This window comes from Narcine bancroftii, chromosome 2, assembly GCF_036971445.1.
Source record: "Narcine bancroftii isolate sNarBan1 chromosome 2, sNarBan1.hap1, whole genome shotgun sequence".
NCBI classification, from domain to species: Eukaryota; Metazoa; Chordata; class Chondrichthyes; order Torpediniformes; family Narcinidae; genus Narcine; species Narcine bancroftii.
The window spans coordinates 246,054,491-246,076,522 of NC_091470.1; the positions used below are offsets into that span (position 1 = coordinate 246,054,491).

The following is a 22,032-nucleotide window of genomic DNA, read 5'->3' on the forward strand; positions in this document are numbered from 1 at the left end:
CTGTCTGCACTTTCCCCTGCTCAAAATCAGATATTTTAATTTTCAATTTTTTCTCAGTTCTGAAGGACTTGAAACATTAATAAAATTTCTCTCTCCACACATACTGCCTGACCTGCTGTACCAGAGCCATTCACATAGACTGGATGTTTGCTTTCTGCTGTTGCATCATTACCACAGCCTTCAAAGATTAATTATTTTATCTCAATATGCATACCCTCAGTGACATCAAGCAAACACAAATGAGATTTCTTCAAAGGCATTCACTCAGGTTCAAATAAAAGTAGATTTCACTCAAGTTCTATGGGTTCTGAGGCTGTGAAAGAGTCATTTGTATATATTAACAGTATTTTTTGTGCTCTTCAGTTCTGGAGAAATTGGAGTTCATAATATGACAAAGTGCATACCACATTACTTTTGTTAGGCCATTGTTAGTTCAAAGAGGGATCTCACTGAAAGAGAACTCCAATTTTCCCCATTCATAAGATCGAAAGTAGAGTAGTCCAACCCCACTTCCTCAATTAGCCACTTTCTCCAGAATACACAGGACAATGAAGATTTTGCTTCCTGAATACTTTTAGGTGCATTCTATGGATTTTGGGCTGCTGATCACGAAAATCGCCTTAAATTTTTCGTATCATATACGGTCTTTTAGATATAACTTAATTTCCTGTCATATTTTAAGTCTACAAGTATATTGCCCACAAAGCAAGCTGTTTTGGTAAGTCCAAGCATGCCTGAGCATGCATTCAGTGCAGATGCTATGCAAAAGTTATCTTTGGTCTGAGCATGTTTAGTCAGGTAGACAGACAGGCTATAAAAGCAGCTCAGATTTCCAGATGCTGTGCATTACATTGATATAGACTGAACACGTCGTTGCACATGTTCTTCAATCACATTTATTGTCTTCAGGAAGATTCAATACAACAGAAATGTCTCGTCAACATTGCAACAGCTGCGGTACATTCTGTTACATTTGTGACTAGTACAGTAGAACCCTGTTATAATGCAATAGTTTGAGTCTAAAAAAAATCAAATAGCGGCAAAAGCAGGGTCGCGCTAAATCAGGGTTTCAATAAATGGTTGCAGTTAAGAGTTGAAATTAAAAGACAAATTAATTTTTAGTAAACCAACTGTCTCTGCTCCTGGCAGTAGCCTAAAGCCCCTGCTCCCATTGGCAGCCCTAAGACCTTGCTTCTGGCAGCAGCCTGAGGACCCTGCTTTCCGCAGCAGCCTGAGGACTTCGCTCCTGGGGGCAGCCCGATGCCAGAGTCCAATGACTCATCGTGTTACATCCAAATATGTATTAAATTGGATTGTGTTAAATTGGGGTTCCAATGTACATGCTTAATGCTAAATTCAATAAAAGTTAACTTAATGTTTCTCCACTTCCTTAGTCATACCACAAATCTGAAATTATCTTTGTGTTCAGCTGGAAGTTGTCCCAATTTTTTTTCAGGAAACAACCCTTTTGAAAAAATTTGTTTGTCAAGCATAGCAAAAACACAAAAATCCTGGAGGAACTCTGCAGGTCTTGCAGAATTCATCAAGGTACAAAGGTAACATTGGTTATATATCTTCACCTTCTTTGGATGCTTTGAGTTCCTTCAGCATTTTAGTGTTTTTACTACTATCAAAGTGTCTGCAGACTTTCGAATTTCCCTCTACTTTAAATTACTATAATGTTGAATCATAAAACAAAATTAACTCTAATTAACAGAAACTAAAGAAAATAGTTACATGCTTCATAATATTCAAAGGCAGGAGAAGTCACAGCATCATTGTTTTGATCTCTAAAGGTAACTCCATTTTTATTTTTGCAATTGTGAAAAATGGGTGTTGATTCATTGATAAACAACTTACAAAATGTGGTATGTAAAGTTAATAAATTGGCTGTCAAAAGTTGGTTTGAGTTCCATTTTACAAAATACAAACAGAATCATTAAACACTTAGAACACTTCTCTTCCTTCTTCTGATTTTATAGAAAGCTGCATTTGCAAAGAGCATTAACCATGACCAGTGATTCTCAATCTTTTTTTTCTATTCACATACCACTTTAAGTATTCCTTATGCCATAGGTGTTCGGTGATTAGTAAGGGATGGCTTAAAGTGGTATGTGAGTCAGAAGGGAAGGTTGAGAATCACTGCTCTAGACCCAATTGTTACTGGAATATTTTGCTTGAGAAAAACTGTCATTGGCCGATTTCCTTTGGAGTTATGAAACCATTCACATAACGAGTCAATTAGGTACGATTAAAACAGTGGTTTTCAAATTTTTTCTTTCAACTCACATTCCACCTTAAGCAATTGCTTACAAATCACAGACCACCTATGGCATAAGGAATACATAAAGTGGTATGTGAGTGGAAAAAAAAGGTTGAGAACCACTACTTTAGACATTACAGATTAAAAAAAAGACTAGAAAGACAAAATGAGCACCAATCCAATGGAAAGTGACTGAAAATCTGCTTAAATCCGGAGAATTGGCGCATTGCGCATGTGGTTCCGTTATTTAGAAAGGGTTCAAGGAGGAAGCCTGGCAACTATCGGCCTGTAAGTTTGACGTCTGTGGTAGGTAAATTAATGGAGAAAATTCTTAGAGATAGTACTTATAAACATCTGGATAGACAGGGTCTGATCAGGAGCACTCAACATGGATTTGTGGGAGGAAGGTCATGTTTGACCAATCTGATTGAATTTTTTGAAGAGGTGACTAGGAATGTGGATGAGGGTAGCGCAGTGGATGTTGTCTATATGGACTTCAGTAAGGCCTTCGATAAGGTACCACATGGAAGGTTAGTTAGGAAGGTGCAGTCTTTAGGTATAAATTTTAAGATAGTCAAATGGATTGAACATTGGCTGAAAGGGAGAGGCCAGAGAGTGGTAGTGGATAATGACTGTCAGGTTGGAGGCCGGTGACCAGTGGTGTACCTCAAGGATCTGTATTGGGCCCATTGTTGTTCGTTATATACATTAATGATCTAGATGATGGGGTGGTGAATTGGATTAGTAAATATGCAGACGATACTAAGATAGATGGAATAGTGGATAATGAAAAAGGTTTTCAAGGATTGCAGAGGGATTTGGGCTACTTAGAAAAGTGGGCTGAAAAATGGCAGATGGAATTTAATGGTGATAAGTGTGAGGTGCTTCATTTTGGTAAGAAGGATCAGAATAGGACATACGTGGTAAATGGGAGAGCATTGAGGAATACAGAAGAGCAGAAAGATTTAGGAGTGACGGTACATCGTTCCCTGAAGGTAGAAACTCACATGAATAGGGTGGTGAAGAAGGCTTTTAGTATGCTGGCCTTTATCAATCATTGCATTGAATATAGGAGTTGGGAGGTGATGTTGAGATTGTATAAGACGTTGGTGCGGCCTAATTTGGAGTTCTGTGTGCAGTTCTGGTCGCCTAATTATAGGAAGGATATAAACAGAGTGGAGAGAGTGCAGAGAAGGTTTACCAGAATGTTACCTGGGTTTAAGCATCTAGAGTATAGGGAGAGATTGGACAGATTAGGTCTTTATTCTTTGGAGCGTAGAAGGTTGAGAGGGGATTTGATAGATGTATTTAAGATTATGAAAGGGATAGACAGAGTGGATGTGGATAGACTATTTCCGTTAAGAGGAGGAAAGATTAAAACAAGAGGAAATGAGTTAAGAATTAAGGGGCAGAGGTTTCGAGGTAACATGAGGGGGAACTTCTTTACTCAGAGAGTTGTAGCCGTGTGGAATGATCTTCCGGGAGAAATAGTGGCGGCGGAGTCAATTGTATTATTTAAGAAAAGGTTGGACAGGTATATGGATGAGAAGAAGATGGAGGGTTATGGGCATTGTGCAGGGAGGTGGGACTAGAAAGGGGTGTTTGGTTCGGTGCAGACTAGAAGGGCCTAATGGCCTGTTTCTGTGCTGTAATTGTTATGTTGTGTTATATGTTATGTTATTTGGATTGATTACCCTTGTTCAAAACTGGTAACATTTAGAAGACAAGCTGCTATTGAGAAAGGAAAGGATGGAGAAAATAAAGAGAATATCTGTGACAGCATGGAAACCAAAAAAAGATGAATGAAATTGATCATGCAAGCCCTTCAGCCCAAATGATCCAAGCCAACTATGATGTCTACCTAAATTAATCCCATTTAGCTCTGTGTGACCCATTTCCCCCTCAACCTTTCCTGTCCATGTACTTGTCTAAATGTCATTTAATTGTTCGAATTGTACCCACCTCTAACACTTCCTCAGGCAGTTTGCTCCACAAATCTATTATACTGTGTCGAAAAGGATGCCACTCAGGTTGTGTTGACTGGGTGGGATCACTGAAAACTTATTGAGGGCAAGACAGACAACATGTTTGCAGAAAATATAAATTGAAAAAAGTCAAAGGAGAGAAAAAGTTTTGTTGTAACTGAGATACAGAAAACTTCGAGTTCCCTGCACTTGAGGACCTCATTTTCATGGTGGACATCCAATCTTTGTGCACCTCCATCCCCACACTGAAAGTCTCAAAGCCCTTCATTCCATTTTTATCAAAATATCCAGTCACTTTCCACCACCACCCTCCTCCGCCTTGCAAACGTGTTCCCATCCTCGATAACCTCTTTTGGCTCACCCCACTTTCTCCAAGTCAAAGGGTCCCCGCATGGGTCCCAGCTATGCCTATTTTTTTGTTGGCTATGTGGAGCAATCCATGCTATATGTCTGCAGAGGCAGGTTTTTTTTAGGGTGGGTCACATACAAACACTTTAAAACAGATCTTATTTAAAATACTGGAGCTCTGCTCTTGCTAGACAGTCCGGCTCCAAGAGCCTTTGCAAAAGCTTTGGAGAGTGCCCAAGATACTTCACTCATGGATTGTTGTTTACAAAAAGGCAACAGATGAAAGAACTCATCGGAGCCGCAGGCAGTCTGGGGTGGAACTTGCTGTTCTGAGGGTCATGTGGTTTTGCAAGCAGAGAGAGTAAAACAGGCTTTCTCTCTGAGAGAGAGAGATAATTCAGTTCTGCAGTGCTATAGACAGCAGCAGCAGCAGCTGGGAGTGGAAAAGGACAAGCTGGAAAGCTTCTGGAAAACCCCATTTGGAAGACGGGTTGTGAGTGCTTAGTTCTGCCTGGTCAAGGCCCTTGTTGTTCATTCATGAGGAGGACTGGCTGCCTAATGTTTCATTTGAAATAAGCAAAACAAAAGGAACTCTGTGGTGACCTGAAAGAGAACCCTGATGGGGTAAATTTCTTCAGCAAGTCACTGAAGTGGCTGGTTGCAAGGAATGAGTTGTGGGTATCCAGTGAACAATAAATCTCTATTTGAAATCCAACAAGAACCTTTCTGAGCGGTAACCATTTTCCTTTCAAGCATCAAAGCCTGGTGAACTTCATAAATGTTAAATTCTGTGCATTGTATAAGAATTGCCTGCAACCAGTGAACTTGGAGGAATGAGAAGTGAGATTGGACTGTGAATGAAATAACTTTTCTGAACTATACACACATTACATACACGTGCGCTTAGAACTAGAAGGGGTTTAAGTTAGGTTAGTTAAGTTAATACTGATAAGTTAAAGTGTGATTCTGTTTTCATGTTTAAAGATAATTAAAAGCAACTTTTGTTTAAGTAACCATTTGTCTTGGTGAATATCTATTGCTGCTGGGTTTTGGGGTCCTGTGGGCTCGTAACAGTACATTTTTCAACTTGGCAAATACCGAGGATCATTAAAATGGCTGAGAAGATCACTGGGGTCTCCCTTTCCTTGATTCACAATATTCACTGGGAGTATTGCTTAAATTGGGCTCAAAGAAGGATTGAGGATCCCAACCATCCTTCAGGAAGAAGGTACAGGAGCATCAAAATCAGGACTGCCAGGCTGGGAAATAGCTTCTTCCTGCAGATGATGAGATTAATGAATGATATCACGAAACCATGGGTCTCTTAAAAATAAACTATGTAAATTATTCCAGAATAATTGTACATATTTATTTTATATTCTATTTTATGTGATTATTACATACTGCATAAGAAACGAAAAAATGTACATGTGTGCTCCATAAAAGTATAGACATGAGTAATTTTGAAAAAAATCAGAGAAGTTTGGTACAATTAAAACATGTGCACGTAGAAAACTTTAGCAGGCTTTTGTTTCTTGTAGATCTTGCCATTACACATTGAACCTTTTCTTAATAGTGCTAACTGAGAACATGAATAGATTAACTGATTGATTGTGTATGTTGTGACAACTGTGAGGTACCATAAAAATAAATTATGGGAGTACATTTTATTTCAATCATTTAGTCTGTGACCAAGAAAATAATACGATATGTAAATCAGCTGAAGCAGGTACCTTTCTGACATCGGAGCTCTTTTGCTCTATCCATGTTATGATTCGTGATACTGCCAATCGTGTTTCACTGGAATTCACAAAGTCTGCTGGGTCCATTTGCATGGTCAAAGTCTCTATGTATTTCAAAATGGCCACTTTCACCTGCAATTTAAAAAGCAAAGACTGCTGATACAACTTTCTCCCTCTCATATATTGCCCCCTTATAATTTATAGAATCAAAATCAAGACAGATAAGCAAGCCTCAGAAAACAAAATCAAGATTTGTAAATCATCACTGGTAAAAAGTGAGGTATCGAACAATTGGAAGGACAACAAACCTGGCCCTTTTCAAGATGGGCAGCAAAGAAAAGCCTAACAATTACAGACCTCTGAGCCTAACATCAGTAATAAGAAATAAATGACAAAAAAACTGAGGGATAGGATTAATGTTCAGTTGGATAGGCACAGACTGATCAGATATTGCCAGCATGGCTTTGTTAAAGGCAGATCTTGTCTGACGAATCCGATCGAATATTTTGTGGGGGAAACAAACTGTGTTCATCAGGGCAGTACAGTTGGTATGATTTATATGCACTTCATTAAGGCTTATAACAAGATCTCACATGGGAGATTGGTCCAAAAAGTGAGGGGCCATGGGATCAAGAGAAAGTTGGCAAATTGGATCCCAAGATAGTTCGGCAATAGGAGGCAGAGGATAATAGTGGTGGGTTATTTTTCTAATTGGATTCCTGTGATTAGTGCTGTGACACAGAGATTGGTGTTGGAATCCTTGAATATTTTGGATGTGGAGACATGATCTGTAAGTTGCAAAGATTAAAAAAAAATGTTCACACTGTGAACCATATCAATCAAAATACATACAGACATTTCCCTCTTAAATATACACAGTGGCATTTTCTCCCCTTTTTTCCCCCCACCTTCCCTCCCCCCTTCAACCCCATTAAACGTTCAACATATACAATACAATAAAACCATTAAATAATGTCATCACACAATGAAAATAAACAAGAAAATTGTGTCATCTACTTTTACACACTGGATCAAGTCATTTTGTCTTCTTATCATTTTAGGGGGTGGAGGTCCAAGGCAAGCCCTCTCTGTCATGTTCCATGTACGGTTCCCAAATTTTTTCAAATAATGTGACTTTATTTTTTAAATTATATGTTATTTTTTCCAATGGAATACATTTATTCATTTCCATGTACCATTGCTGTACTCTCAGGCTCTCTTCTGATTTCCAGATTGACATTATACATTTTTTTGCTACAGCTGAGCCTATCATAATAAATCTTTTTTGCGCTTCATCCAGTTTGAGGCCTAATTCTTTACTTCTTATATTACGGAAGAAAGATCTCTAGATTTTTTGGTATGTTGCTTTTTGTGATTTTATTTAATACCTGATTTAAATCTTCCCAAAACTTTTTCACTTTCTCACATGCCCAAATTGCATGTACTGTTGTTCCCATTTCCTTCTTACAGTGAAAACATCTATATGATAATGTTGGATCCCATTTTTTTAAAAAACTTTTGGGGTATAATATATAACCTGTGGAACCAATTATACTGCATCATATGTAACGTTGTGTTTATTATATTCTTCATAGTTCCAGAGCATAACTTATCCCATGTTTCATTTTTTATTTATGTTTAAATCTTTTTCCCACTTTTGTTTGGGTTTATAGCTTATTTCATCATTTTCCTCTTGCAGCTTGATGTACATGTTCATTATAAATCTTTTTATTATCATTGTTTCTGTAATCACACATTCAAAGCTGCTTCCTTCTGGTAATCTCAGTCTGTTTCCCAATTTATCTTTTAAGTAGGCTTAAGTAGGTATGCAAACATTGTACCATGAGTTATTCCATATTTGTACTTCGTTTATTCAAATGTTAATAAATTATTTCCCAAAAATAATTTTCTATTCTTTTAATTCCTTTTCTCTCCCATTCTCTAAAGGAAAGGTTACCTATTGTAAAAGGGATTAGCTGATTTTGCGTCAATAATAATTTTGGTAGTTGGTCATTTCTTTTTCCTTTCTAAGTGAATCTTCTTCCATATATTGAGTAAATGATGCAATACTGGTGAGCTTTTATATTACACCAGCTTTTCATCCCACTTATAAAGTATATGTTCCAGTACCTTCTCCCCTATTTTATCTAGCTCTATCTTAGTCCAATCTGGTTTTTCCCTTGTCTGATAAAAATCTGATAAGTACCTTAATTGTGCTGCTCTGTAATAATTTTTAAAGTTTGGTAACTGCAAACCACCTTGTTTGTACCTCTCTGTTAATTTATCTAACGCTATCCTCGGTTTCCCCTATTTGCATAAACATTTCCTTATAATTCTCTTCAGTTCATTAAAGAATTTCTCTGTTAAGGGAATTGGTAACGTTTGAAATAAATATTGTATCCTTGGGAAGACATTCATTTTAATGCAATTTACCCTCCCTATCAACGTTAGAGGTAATTTTTTCCAATGTTCTAAGTCTTCCTGCAATTTCTTTATTAGTGGCTGATAATTTAGTTTGTACAAGTGGCTTAAGTTATTATCTAACCTTATGCCTAGGTATTGGATTGCATGTGCTTGCCATTTAAATGGTGATTCTTTTTAAAATTCTGTATAATCTGCATTACTCATTTCACTTTTATTCACTTTTATTCACTTTTATTTGCGTTGATCTTGTACCCCGATATTTCTCCATATTCTTTCAATTTCTTATGTAGTTCTTTTATTGATATTTTTGGTTCTGTTAAGTATACTATGATGTCATCTGCAAATTAACTGATTTTATACTCCTTCTCCTTTATTTTTATCCCTTTTATTTTATTTTCTGTTCTTATCAGTTCTGCTAATGGTTCTATTGCTAAAGCGAACAGTGAGGGGGATAGTGGACATCCCTGCCTAGTTGACCTACTTAATTTGAATTGGTTCGATACATATCCATTTACTGGCACCTTCGCCAATGGTCCATTATATAATGCTTTAATCCAATTAATATATTTTTCTGGTAGATTGAAACTCTGTAATACTTTGAATAAATAATTCCATTCTACCTGTCAAAGGCTTTTTCTGTGTCTAAAGCAACAGCCACTGTTGGCATCTTATTTCCTTGAACTGCATGAATTAAATTAATAAATTTACAGACATTATCCGCTGTTCGTCTTTTCTTAATAAATCTAGTTTGATCTTGTTTTACTATTTTTGGTACACAGTTGGCCAATCTGTTTGCTAATAAATTTGCTATTATCTTATAATCTGAGTTAAGGAGAGGTATTGGTCTATATGATGCTGGTGTTAATGGATCCTTCCCCATCTTTGGTATTACTGTAATTATTGCTGTCTTACATGAATCTGGCAAGTTTTGTGTTTCTTCTATTTGGTTCATTACTTCCAGGAGAGGAGGAATTAATAACTCTTAAAATGTTTTATAGAATTCTATTGGGAATCCATCCTCTCCTAGTGTTTTATTATTCGGCAGCTTTTTTAATATAATCCTGTACTTCCTCTATTTCAAATGGTTTTATCAGCTTGTTTTACTCCTCTTCTTGCAATTTCGGCAGTTCAATTTTAGCTAAAAACTCTTCTATTTTATCATCTTTCCCCTCGTTCTCAGTTTGGTGTAATTGTTCATAAAATTCCTTAAAAGTTCTCATTAATCTCCATTGGATTATATGTAATTTGTTTGCCCTTTTTCCTTGATGCCAATATAATTCTTTTAGCTTGTTCTGTTTTAAGTTCCAGGCTAATATTTTGTGTGTTTTTTCTCCAAGCTCGTAATACTTTTGCTTTATTTTCATTATGTTCTTCTCCACCTTATACTTTTGTAATGTTTCGTATTTTATTTTTTTGTTCGCCAATTCTCTTCTTTTTGTTATATTGTCCCTTGTTGCTAGTTCTTTTTCTGTACTTACTATCTCCCTTTCCAACTGTTCTATTTCCTGATTGTAGTCCTTTTTCATCTTAGTTACATAACTTATTATTGATAGAATTGTTGACAGAGAATCTTTGCAACAGAGATTATTGTGTTTGTGAAAAAGGCTGATTAATGGCTGATGGAGTTTAATCCTGATAAATTTGAGGTGATACAATTTGATCGTACTGAATGAGGCTTGGACAAATATCATGAATGGCAAGGTCCAAGGTTGTATTGAAAAATTATATTATCTCAGTCTCTACCAATCATGCAGTTTCAGGAACGATGTAGTCCTTCAAGGTCTCCAAAGAGAGTAGAGATGTAAGGTGGGATCCAGTTTTTTAAAAGAAATGGAAGCAATGGTGACCGAAGTGGTAACGTTGATTTAAAAAAATAAATCTTTTATCTATTTTTTTGAGAAGAGTTTAAATAGTTTAAATAATGATGATAGTTTAATGAAATGGGAGTTGGAAGAGGGAACTGGGTGGGCACTAGTTTCCAGAAGTCATCAGCTACCTGTGAGTTATCTCACACCCAATATTTTGGGGGAGTTATCGCTTTGGGCGGTTTAAACGGGAGGAGGTAGTTGTGACCTCTGACCTGTTTTTTTTCTTTTTAATTTTTGGGTTAAGAAATGAAGGTTTTTTATTATTTTTTTTTAAATAAATAATTTTTTTTATCTCTTTTTGTTTTCTGATTGTAATTGTGAGGGAATTAGGAGGTTTTTTATTTTCTCTCCTTTTCTTTTTTTTGGGGGTTTTTTTCTCTTTTTTCTTTCTTTTTTAAGAGGATGATGTCACAGAAGATAATAAGTCAAAAATTGAGGATGTTGAATTAGATGAAGAGGAAGATGAGGGGAAAGGTGATAAGAAGAAAAAGAAGAAAATTAAGTACAAATACATTGAGGGAGAAGAGTTTAATAAAATTAAGTTAATTTCGATAGAGAATTTTGAAGATGTTATAAATGAAGAATATGGAGAATTTTATAAGAGTTTGAACATTTTTCTTTTTTTTTTCTTTTTTTTATATAAGGGGAGGGGAAGGGAATAAAAAGTTCATCTGATTGTTTTTCTAAGGGATGTTTTTGTTCTCTCGATGAATTATAAAGGAAACTTGGTATTAATGGAAATTCTGTATTTATGTATTATTAATTATGATTTTTTTGAATAACAGATATGTGGTTGATATATGATTTTAATATTTGAACTTAGTTTTAAAGTGGATTTCATTTGTTAAATACGTGTATTATGTTTGATTTAAATATATGTTTAAGGGTATTATTTTAGTATTGATATTTTTTTTATTGTTAGTAATTTTTTTTGTTGTTAAGTTTTATCCTTTTTTTGTAAATGGGGTTTTTTCTATTTTATTTACAATATTGTTAATTAATTCTTCACTCTTTATTTTGGGGGGAGCGTTGGACTAATTTTAAATTAGATGATTAATGTTGTGTTATAATTCTTGGGGGGGTTAATTTGTGTAGTTTAATGATGTAGTATTCTAATTTTTATTATCTTATTTTTTATTATTTCTTTAAATGTAATTTTTATTTTATTCATGTCATAAAATTTTCAATAAAGTTTAAAAAAAAAGAAAAATTATATTATCTTGCAAGTCTAAAGCAGTGCACGAAGATAAAGTCTAGACATGGAATAGAAGAGCTTTTGAGCAATCATCTGCCAAATTTAAATTAGCTAATCATTATTTGTTTTGCTATTTACAGAAAGTTATGCTTGAACTACATGAAACAAAGGTTAGTGGAGGATTGCATAATGTAAGAATGATATAAGAATGCTGGAAAGGCTGCAGAGGAGATTCACTAGGATGTTGCCAGGGATGGAAGTTTTCAGTTATGAGGGGAGACTGGAGGGATGAGGTCTGTTTTCTTTGGAGCAGAGGAGGTTAAAAGGAAACATGAATGATGTATATAAAAGTATCTGGGGTAGAGATAGAGTCAACTGCATGAAACCTTTCCCTTTATTAGAAGTACAAAAAAACTAATGGACAAAGGTTTAGTTCAAGGAATAAGATTTTGAGGAGAACTAAGGGGGGGGGGGGCCTTTTCACCCAGAGAGTGGTGAGCACATAGAACACACTTCTGGAGAAATTAGTGGAAAAAGAATCACTGTCTAGCCCAAAACATTGGTAATATATCTCTACCTCCTATGAATGCTGCAAGACTTGCTGAGTTCCTCCAGCATTTCTGTGTTTCAATCAATTCAGTGACTGGTCTCCACAAACTTTTGGGTTAGAACAGTGGTTTGCAAACTGCCCCCCTAAATTCACATGCCATCTTAAGTAATGCCTATGCCATAAGTGCTCTGTGATTTGTAACGGATTCCTTAAGGTGGTATGTGAGTGTGAACGGTTTCATAACTCCAAAGGAAATGGGTCAATGACAATTTTTCTCAAGCAAAATATTTCAGTAACAATTGGGTGGTTCTCAACCTTCCTTTCCCACTCACATACCACCTTAAGCAATCCCTTATTAATCACAGAGCATTTATGGCACAGGGATTGCTTAAGGTGGAATGTGAGTTGGGGGGGGGGGGGGCTGTTTGAAAACCACTGCCAAAGGCTAAGAACAGGAATTATCCATAAAGTATCTCTTTATGCTGAAGATCTTCTGCAAGATCCAATCCTGACCGTTCAATTCCACAGATATGATCACTTTTTAATCAATTTGGTCAATCTCAGGCTACAAATTGAATTTGCAGAAGACTGAAATATTCCATTTGGATTCCTCCTGCTCTTTTGAACCCTCCATCCCTTTTAAAGTTGTTAAAAATAATTTTAACTATCAAGATATTACTATTACTAGAAAAATCACGAACTTGTTTCAGGAAAATTTTCTACTGTTAATAGGGAGGGTTAATATTATTAGGATGAATATTCTGCCTAATTTGTTGTATGTTTTTCAAGCTGTCCCAGTATTTGCTCCTAAATCTTTTTTTGATTCATTAGATTCACTTATTTCCTCTTTTATATGGAAAAATTAAGCATCCATGTTTGAAAATAAATTCCTTCAAAATAATAAAAATGGAGGTTTGTCTAATCTGAGACTTTATTACTGGGCAGCAAACATCAGATATATCATTATCTGGATACATCATCATGAATATTCAGGTGGCTCAAGATGGATTGATTTAGAGATTAAATCCATTAAAAGACATTCTCTTACTTCAATACTTGGAGTCCCTTTGCCTTTTTTGGTCTCCAAATTAACTGATAACTTGTTAGACACACTTTGCATATTGGTTCCAATTTAGAAAGCACTTTGGTTATCACAGATTTTTAATAATTAGTCTTATTTTACGCAATTTCTTTTTTTTTAAACCTTTGGTCCAAGATATTGGATATGCTCAATAGTCAAGGCTGGGTCGTCAATCTTTCTTGGATTTGTATATAGACCAAAACTTTGCCTCTTTTGAGCAATCATCTGCCAAATTTAAATTACCTAATCATTATTTGTTTTGCTATTTACAGATTAGGAGCTTCTTAATGTTGAGGCTTCCCAAGGCCAATTTTAATCTTATCTAGGAAGTATATAATTTTAGACCAAATCAGAAAGGACTCTTTTCAAGCCTTTATGAACTACTATTAAAATCTAGCAATAGCTCCTTATCTAACATTAAGGAAGTTTGGGAATTTGACTTTGAAGAACTGTTTGCTGAAGACAAATGGAATTCTAATTTTGAAACATGTACATTCCTTATTACAATTTAAAGTAGTCCATAGGGCCCATGACTCCAAAGTTCAATTTGCTAAATTTGATCCCAATATATCATCTAAATGTTCAACTCAGGAGGGTACTTTATATCGTATGTTTTGGCTATGCCCCTCCTTTTGTAACTATTGGAAATAAGTATTTAGAACACTGTCTTTAATTCTAAATATAAATCTCTCTCTCTGCACCCTTCTATTGCTATTTTTGGAGTGAGTGGACCAATGAACTTAATTTTGATTCCATCTCAATCCCATGTACTCAGGGGAGGAGTCACGTGTTGGAGTAGTGGCCGGTTGGGAAAACCAGCCCTATCCAGGAGAATAGGAAAAAGCAAAGCATTACAGAAATAGAGTACAAGAAATAGAAGATAAAGATACAGAGAAGAGAAAGAAGATCACTTCCAAGAAGGAAAAAGTAAAAACTGGAAAAAAAGTAGAAAAGTTGCCGGAGAAGAAAGAGGAAGACCTTACCTGCAAGAAGGAACAGGACGCTGTGGTGGCGAGTAGCACCCAACCCTCAAGGTCAGTATCTGCCCTGCGGAGTTGCGACCCACCAGCCTGTGCACTACAAAAATGGCTCTCAGAGCCAAACAAAAGTGCACAACAAAGGCACATCAAAGGAGAAAGAGGACACTGGAGGGAGGGGGGCTCAGCAGAGGAGCGGGCTGTCAAAGAGCGAGCAGCTGAGGGACGCCTGAAACCAGGGCGCTCAGCTGGAGGACGAGGAAGGCAGCAGAAGTGGGAGCGATGAAACAGACGAGGGAGATAGATGGAAAGATGACCGATATGAAGGTCAACATCAGAAAGCACAACAGACGAACAGCCCAGGAGGGGAGGACCAGCAAAAAGAGACCCAGCAAGAAAAGGCTCGACAAAGAGATACACGCAGCTCATCAGGATACAAGAGAAAATAGACACAAAGAAGAGAAGAAGAAGACACAAACACAGATACAGACACAGAAGAAGAGGAAGAAGACGACCAAGATCTTCACAGAGAAATAGAAGGAAAAACTGATGATCAGAATATAGATAAAGTCTTTTCTGAAGAGCAAATGAGATCATTAAAAGAATGGTTGTCATTAGAGTTTAATGTAATTAAAGGAAAATGAAAAGAACAGAAGATAAAATGCAAAGGTTAGAACTGGTCATGACAGAAATAGGGAAAAGAGTAGAGAATGTGGAAGAGCGGGAAACAGCTGTAGAAATGGAAGTAAATGACTTCCATGACTTCTTAAGAGAAAAATTGGAAGAAAGTGACAGAAAAGTTAAAGAGACACAAGAGTTGTAAAATTGATATGTTTGAAAATTATAGTAGGCGAAACAACATAAAAATAGTGGGCCTGAAGGAAGGTGAAGAAGGCACAGACATGAAGGAATTTATAAAAGGATGGATCCCGAAGGTCCTGGGAATGACAGAAATGGAGGAAGAAATGGAAATAGAAAGGGCACACAGAGCATTAGCTCCAAAACCACAGGCACATCAAAAACCAAGATCCATCTTAGTAAAATTTTTGAGATACACGACAAGAGAAAATACACTGGAACGGGCAAGGAATAAAGTTAGAGAAGAGAATAAACCATTGGAATACAAGGGTCAAAAAATATTTTTTTATCCAGACATAAGTCTTGAACTCTTAAAGAGGAAGAAGGAGATTAATACAGCAAAATCGATTTTATGGAAAAAAGGTTACAAATTCATGATAAGAAATCCAGCTGTGCTTAAAATATTTATACCCGGGGAGCAAAACAGACTGTTCTTGGATCCAGAGAAAGCGCAAGAATTCGCAGAACATTTGCAGGATAGGAGAAGAGATGTAACAAGAATGAAGAATGGCGATAAAGTATATATAAAGATGTAAAAACAATGTATATGTGAAGAACTAAAGAGGGAAAAGAGAAGGGAAGGAAGGGAGTAGGGGGGAAGAAGAGAGAGAGCTTTGTTATATGCGTTTAAAAAAAGTGTTTTCTGGAGAGGGCTGGATAGAGGGAGAATAACCATCACTGCAAAATCAGTTGACGCTATGAACAAGATCGCAATCCAAATGAAAAGTGGAGTTGTGATTGCCCAGTATGGGATATGGGGCAACTCAGAGAGGGGGGGAACTTTTGGGGTTAAGGTATTAGTGGATGTGGGAACTGCGGGGGTACTTCATGTCTTAAATGTATTGTCGTTCATTAAGTGTAATAAGAGAAAACTAAGATGAAAATGGGGAAAAGGGGGATGGAGATGGCAAGGAGGTGGAAAAGAGGTGTATGCAAGATATCAGATGGCCATGCTGAACTATATGATTATAAACATTAATGGAATACATAACCAAATTAAAAGGAAGAGGCTACTAAATTTATTGAAGAAGGAAAAAGTAGATTTAGCATTTGTGCAGGAAATGCATCTGACTGAAGTGGAACATAACAAATTAAAGAGAGACTAGATAGGACATGTAACGGCAGCATCCTATAATTCAAAAGCTAGAGGTGTAGCCATACTAGTTAACAAAAATGTACCAATCAAAATAGAGGAGGAAATAATAGATCTGGCAGGGAGGTATGTAATGATAAAGTGTCAGATGTACTCAGAATTTTGGAATTTGCTCAATATATATGTGCACCTAATGAGGAGGATCAAAAGTTTATGCAGGATATTTTTTGAAGATTGCAGACACATAAGGAAATATATTGATAGGATGGAATTTAAACCTTAATTTGGATCCAATGTTGGAATAAAACTGACAAAAGACAAGCAAAAAGAATAAAGTAGCCAAATTTATGGTTAAATCAATGCAGCAAATGAAACTTATGGATATATGGAGGAGGCAACACCCAAGAGAGAAGGAATTTTCATATTATTCGAGTCAGTATAAAACTTATTCAAGATTGATATGCTTTTGTTGCCAGACCATATTCAAGGGAGAGTTAGGAAAACTGAGTATAAATCTAGACTACTATAAGATCATTCATCCTTATTATTAGCAATAGAACTGGAGGACATCCCACCAAGAACATATAGATGGAGGTTGAACTCCATGCTACTTAAACAACAGGAATTTAGGGAGTTTATTGAACGCCAAATTAAAACATATTTTGAAATAAACACAGGATCAGTGAAAGACAAATTTATATTATGGGATGCAATAAAAGCTTTCATTAGAGGGCAGATGATAAGTTATGTGACTAAGATGAAAAAGGATTACAATCGGGAAATAGAGCAGTTGGAAAGGGAGATAGTAAGTACAGAAAAGGAATTAGTACAAAGGGATGGTATAACAAAAAGGAGAGAATTGGCAGACAAAAAAATTAAATACGAAACATTACAATGTACAAGGTGGAGAAGAACATAATGAAAACAAAGCAAAAGTATTACGAACTGGAAAAAAAAATACATAAAATATTAGCCTGGCAACTTAGAACAAGCTAAAAGAATGATACTGGCATCAAGAAAAAGGACACACAAATTACATATAATCCAACAGAGATTAATGAAAATTTTAAGGAATTTTATGAACAATTGTATCAAACTGAGAATGAGGGGAGAGATAATAAAATAGAGTAATTTTTAGCTAATACTGAACTGGTGAAAATGCAAGAAGAGGAACAAAACAAACTAATAAAACCATTTGAAATAGAGGAAGTACACGATATATTAAAAAAGCTGCCGAACAATAAAACACCAGGAGAGGATGGATTCCCAATAGAATTCTATAAACATTTAAAGAGTTATTAATTCCTCCTCTTCAGGAAGTAATGAACCAGATAGAAGAAACACAAAACTTGCCAGATTCATGTTAAGACAGCAATAATTATAAATCCAAAGACGGGTAAGGATCTATTAATACCAGCATCATATAGACCAATATCTCTACTTAACTCAGACAATAAGATAATAGCAAAATTATTAGAAAACAGATTGGCCAATTGTATACCTAAAATAGTCAAACAAGATCAAACTGGATTTATTAAAAGACCAACAGCGGACAATGTCTGCAAACTTATTAATCTAATCCACGCAGTTCAAGGAAATAAGATGCCAACAGTGGCCTTTCCTCTAGATGCAGAAAAAGCCTTTGACAGAGTAGAGTGGAATTACTTATTTAAAGTATTACAGAAGTTCAATCTAACAGAAAAATATATAAATTGGATTAAAGCATTGTATAATGGACCATTGGTGAAGGTAACAGTAAATGGATATGTATTGAGTCACTTTAAATTCAGTAGGTCAACTAGACAGGGATGTCCACTATCCCCCTCATTGTTTGCCTTAGCAACAGAAACTTTGGCAGAACTGATAAGAATAGAAAATTAAATAAAAGGGAGAAGGAGTATAAAATCAGTTTATTTGCAGATGACATCATAGTATACCTAACAGAACCAGAGGTATCAGTAAAAGAATTACATAAGAAATGGAAGGAATATGGAGAAATATCGGGGTACAAGATCAACGTAAATTAAATTGAAGTGATGCCAATGAGCAATGGAGACTATACAGAATTTAAAAAAAGAATCACCATTTAAATGGCAAACACAAGCAATCTGATACCTAGGGATCAGGTTAGATAATAACTTTAGCCACTTGTACAAACTAAATCATCAGCCACTAATAAAGAAATTGCAGGAAGACTTAGAACAATGGAAAGAATTACCGCTAACGTTGATAGGGAGGGTAAACTGAATGTGTTCCCAAGGATACATTACTTATTTCAAACGTTACCAATTCCTTTAACAGAAAAATTCTTCAAGGAACTAAAGAGAATAATAAGGAAATTCTTGTGGAAAGGGAGGAATCCAAGGGTAAATTAGATAAATTAGCAGAAAGGTATAATCAAGGTGGTTTGCAGTTACCAAATTTTAGAAATTATTATAGAGCAGCACAATTAAGGTATTTATCAGATTTTTACCAGACAAGGGAAAAACCAGACTGGACTAAGATAGAACTAGATAAAATAGGGGAAAAGGTACCGGAACATATACTTTATGTGGGATGAAAAGCTGGTGCAATATAAAAACTCACCAGTATTGCATCATTTACTTAATACATGGAAGATCATCCACTTAGAAAGGAAAAAAATGAACGATCAAATACCAAAATTACTATTCATGCAAAATCCGCTAATCCCTTTTACAATAGACAACCTTTCCTTTAGAGAGTGGGAGAGAAAAGGAAACAAAAGAATAGAAAATTGTTTTTTTGGGAAATAATTTATTAACATTTGAACAGTTGAAGTACAAATATGGAATAACTCATGGTACAATGTTTGCATATCATCAACTGAAAGCTTATTTAAAGGATAAATTGGGAAACAGCTTGAGATTACCTGAAGGAAGCAGCTTTGAATACGTGATTACAGACACAATGCTAATCAAAGGATTTATAACCAACATGTACATAAAGCTGCAAGATAAGGAAAATGAAATAAACTATAAACCTAAGCAGAAGTGGGAAAAGGATCTAAGATAAAAAATGAAGTAAGGGAAAAGTTATGTTCTGGAATTATGAAGAATACAATAAACACAAGGTTATGCATGATACAGTATAATTGGTTACAAAAAAGGGATTCAACATTATCGGATAGATGTTTTCACTGTAAGAAGGAAATGGGAACATTACAAGCAACTTGGGCATTTATGAACGTAAATACATTTGGGAAGAATTAAATCAGATACTAAATAAAATTTCAAAAAATAACATAACAAAAAAAACAGAGATATTTCTTTTAGGTAGAGAATTAGGCCTCAAATTGGATAAAGTGCAAAAAAAAAATTCATTATGATAGCCTTAGCGATAGCAAAAAAATGTATAATGTCAACTTGGAAAATGGAAGACAGTACGAGTATACAGCAATGGTACATGGAAATGAATAAGTGTATTCCATTGGAAAAAATAACATTTAATTTAAAAAATAAAGTCACAATGTTTGAACAAATTTGGGAACCATATATGGAACATATCAGATAGAGCTTGCCTACGGACCTCCATCCCCTAAAATAAGAATGAAAATGATAAGACGACAAAATGACTAGATTCAATGTGTAATAAATAGATGATGCATTTTTCTTGTTTATTTTCCTTTGTGTGAAGATATTGTTTTATGGTTTTATTGTATTGTATCTGTTGAATATTTATGGGTTTTGGAGGGGGGTGGGTAGAGGGGAGGGAGAGAAAAGGGAAAAAAAAGGGGAGAAAAGACCACTGTGTAAATTTAATGAGAAACGTTTGCACATATTTTGGTTCATATGGTTCATAGTGAGAAAAATAAAAAAAATTATTAAAAAAAAAAATCCCATGTACTCACTTTTACTTCCCTAATTGCTAGGAGGCTCATTTTGCTGCGGTGGAACAATGTTGTCCCTCCCGTCCATACACAATGATTTTGGATTTGATCGCATCTAGCTCTATAGAGAAAATTAGGTGATCAACTATTACAAAGAGTATTAAATTTTCTTATCTTTGGGGTTCCTTTTTCATCTATTTTCAAAATTTATAGATCAATTATTTTTTTTTTCCTTTCCTTTTTTTGAACCTAATAATATCAAATTAGTAGTTTACACCTGACTTTGCCAGCATTGCTCAGGTTGGGGTTAGAAATTATATTAGCAATAGATATTTTTTTTTCCTTTTAAAAAAAAATCAGTAACATAGATCATATGTATCTTGTTTACCATTGTTTATCGTCTATAATTCTCTTTTATCTTTACCTGAACATTATATCTATGTAACCTGATTTTTTTTTTAAAACTCATAAAAAGATTGAAAAAGAAAGAAAGGAACTGCCAAAGGCAGAGAAGACTATGGGCCAAGTGTGAAAAATCCATATTCCACAGAAGTATTCAAAATATCACGTTATTTAGTTACAACCACTAAATCCAATGAACATCTCTTTCTATGACTAACCTTCAGATTTGGAGTCTGTGTCTGATCAACTGTGAATCTCATCAAAATATTGAACTGAAGGTCATTGGGGAAAGACTCTCTGCAAAATAATTTTTAGAGGTGTTATTAGCTTATTGACATTCATTTCCTCTACCTTCTCAATTCTTATCCAAAATACAATCCAATTTTCATTGTTGTTACCTTGTATTTTTCTGGGGAGGTTAATGAAGATATATTAAGTGGCACAGCTTGTTGCTACTATACTTTCAGAATTTGTCAACAAAAATCAATTTGTATTATAGTTCTCCAGGACACAAGGAAGAGTATTTTGCCAAATCTGTAGAATTTATTTTTGCAAATTTAAATGAACCATTACGCTTTCAATCAAGTAGCACTCAAGTACCAATCATCCATCATTGGTACTGCCACTTATCTCATGTTTGTTCACTGTGAAATACTGAGATATTGAGAGGTAAATAACGACTGGAGAAATACAAGATTTTGGTCAGTCACACAAATTAGATGTTTCTGCTTCTGTACTGTAACTTAAACCCAATGCTCAAGTACAATTGTGAACTGCCAAACCAGACATCTTAAATTTTCTAAATGAGATGGCCGATATTTACAATCTCATGTCAGGGACTTAAGCTCAGTATAAAGCACGTAGGAAATAAATAACCAGGTTTCAGAGGGCATTGACACAATGGTCAGAGATGCAACTAGAATTTCATATTTGTGCAATTTTCACTTTGTGGGAAGTTGAACATTGGCTGGGAAAGAAGTGAATAAACTCAGCTCAAGCTATTAATGATACAAATCAAAGCTGAAATTGAAGGCACCAGAAGTTAAATGACAGCATACCCATTTTGCCACTTAGTCCCTAAGCAACCCCTAAGGACAGGGGTTTTCAGCTATTTGCTCTTGAATGGTGAAATGGACTATAAACATCACTGTCAGTGTAAGTACAAATCTATTAGTAACTAAGGAGTGTTCCACTGTGATGTTAACCTCAGGCAAGAAAATAAAAGGCAATAAGGACAGCAATTGGGTTAAGAGGTAGTGACAGATGATGGTGTGCAAACAGGATATCCAGTTCCAAACTCAAGCCTGTACATTTTTAAAACTTGCCTGTTATTTTTGGTCTGGTTTAACTAGTAGAGTGCACTGCTCCATAATTTCAAATTAAACTTGTTCTGCCAGCC

The 22,032-nt window shown here is 35.4% G+C and overlaps 1 protein-coding gene across 25 annotated transcripts in view; it reads right to left on the reverse strand.

The window, feature by feature from the left end:
* Positions 1 to 22,032, reverse strand: part of LOC138755198 (CLIP-associating protein 2-like) — a 378,019-nt gene that overhangs the window by 63,205 nt on the left and 292,782 nt on the right. For all 25 annotated transcript variants that reach the window (XM_069920727.1, XM_069920718.1, XM_069920728.1 and 22 more), the window contains 2 exons: positions 20,852 to 20,930; positions 6,330 to 6,470 (listed from right to left, as the gene is read on the reverse strand). In XM_069920727.1, coding sequence (XP_069776828.1) covers positions 6,330 to 6,470; positions 20,852 to 20,930 — 220 coding nt within the window. The remainder of the gene's footprint in view (positions 1 to 6,329; positions 6,471 to 20,851; positions 20,931 to 22,032) is intronic.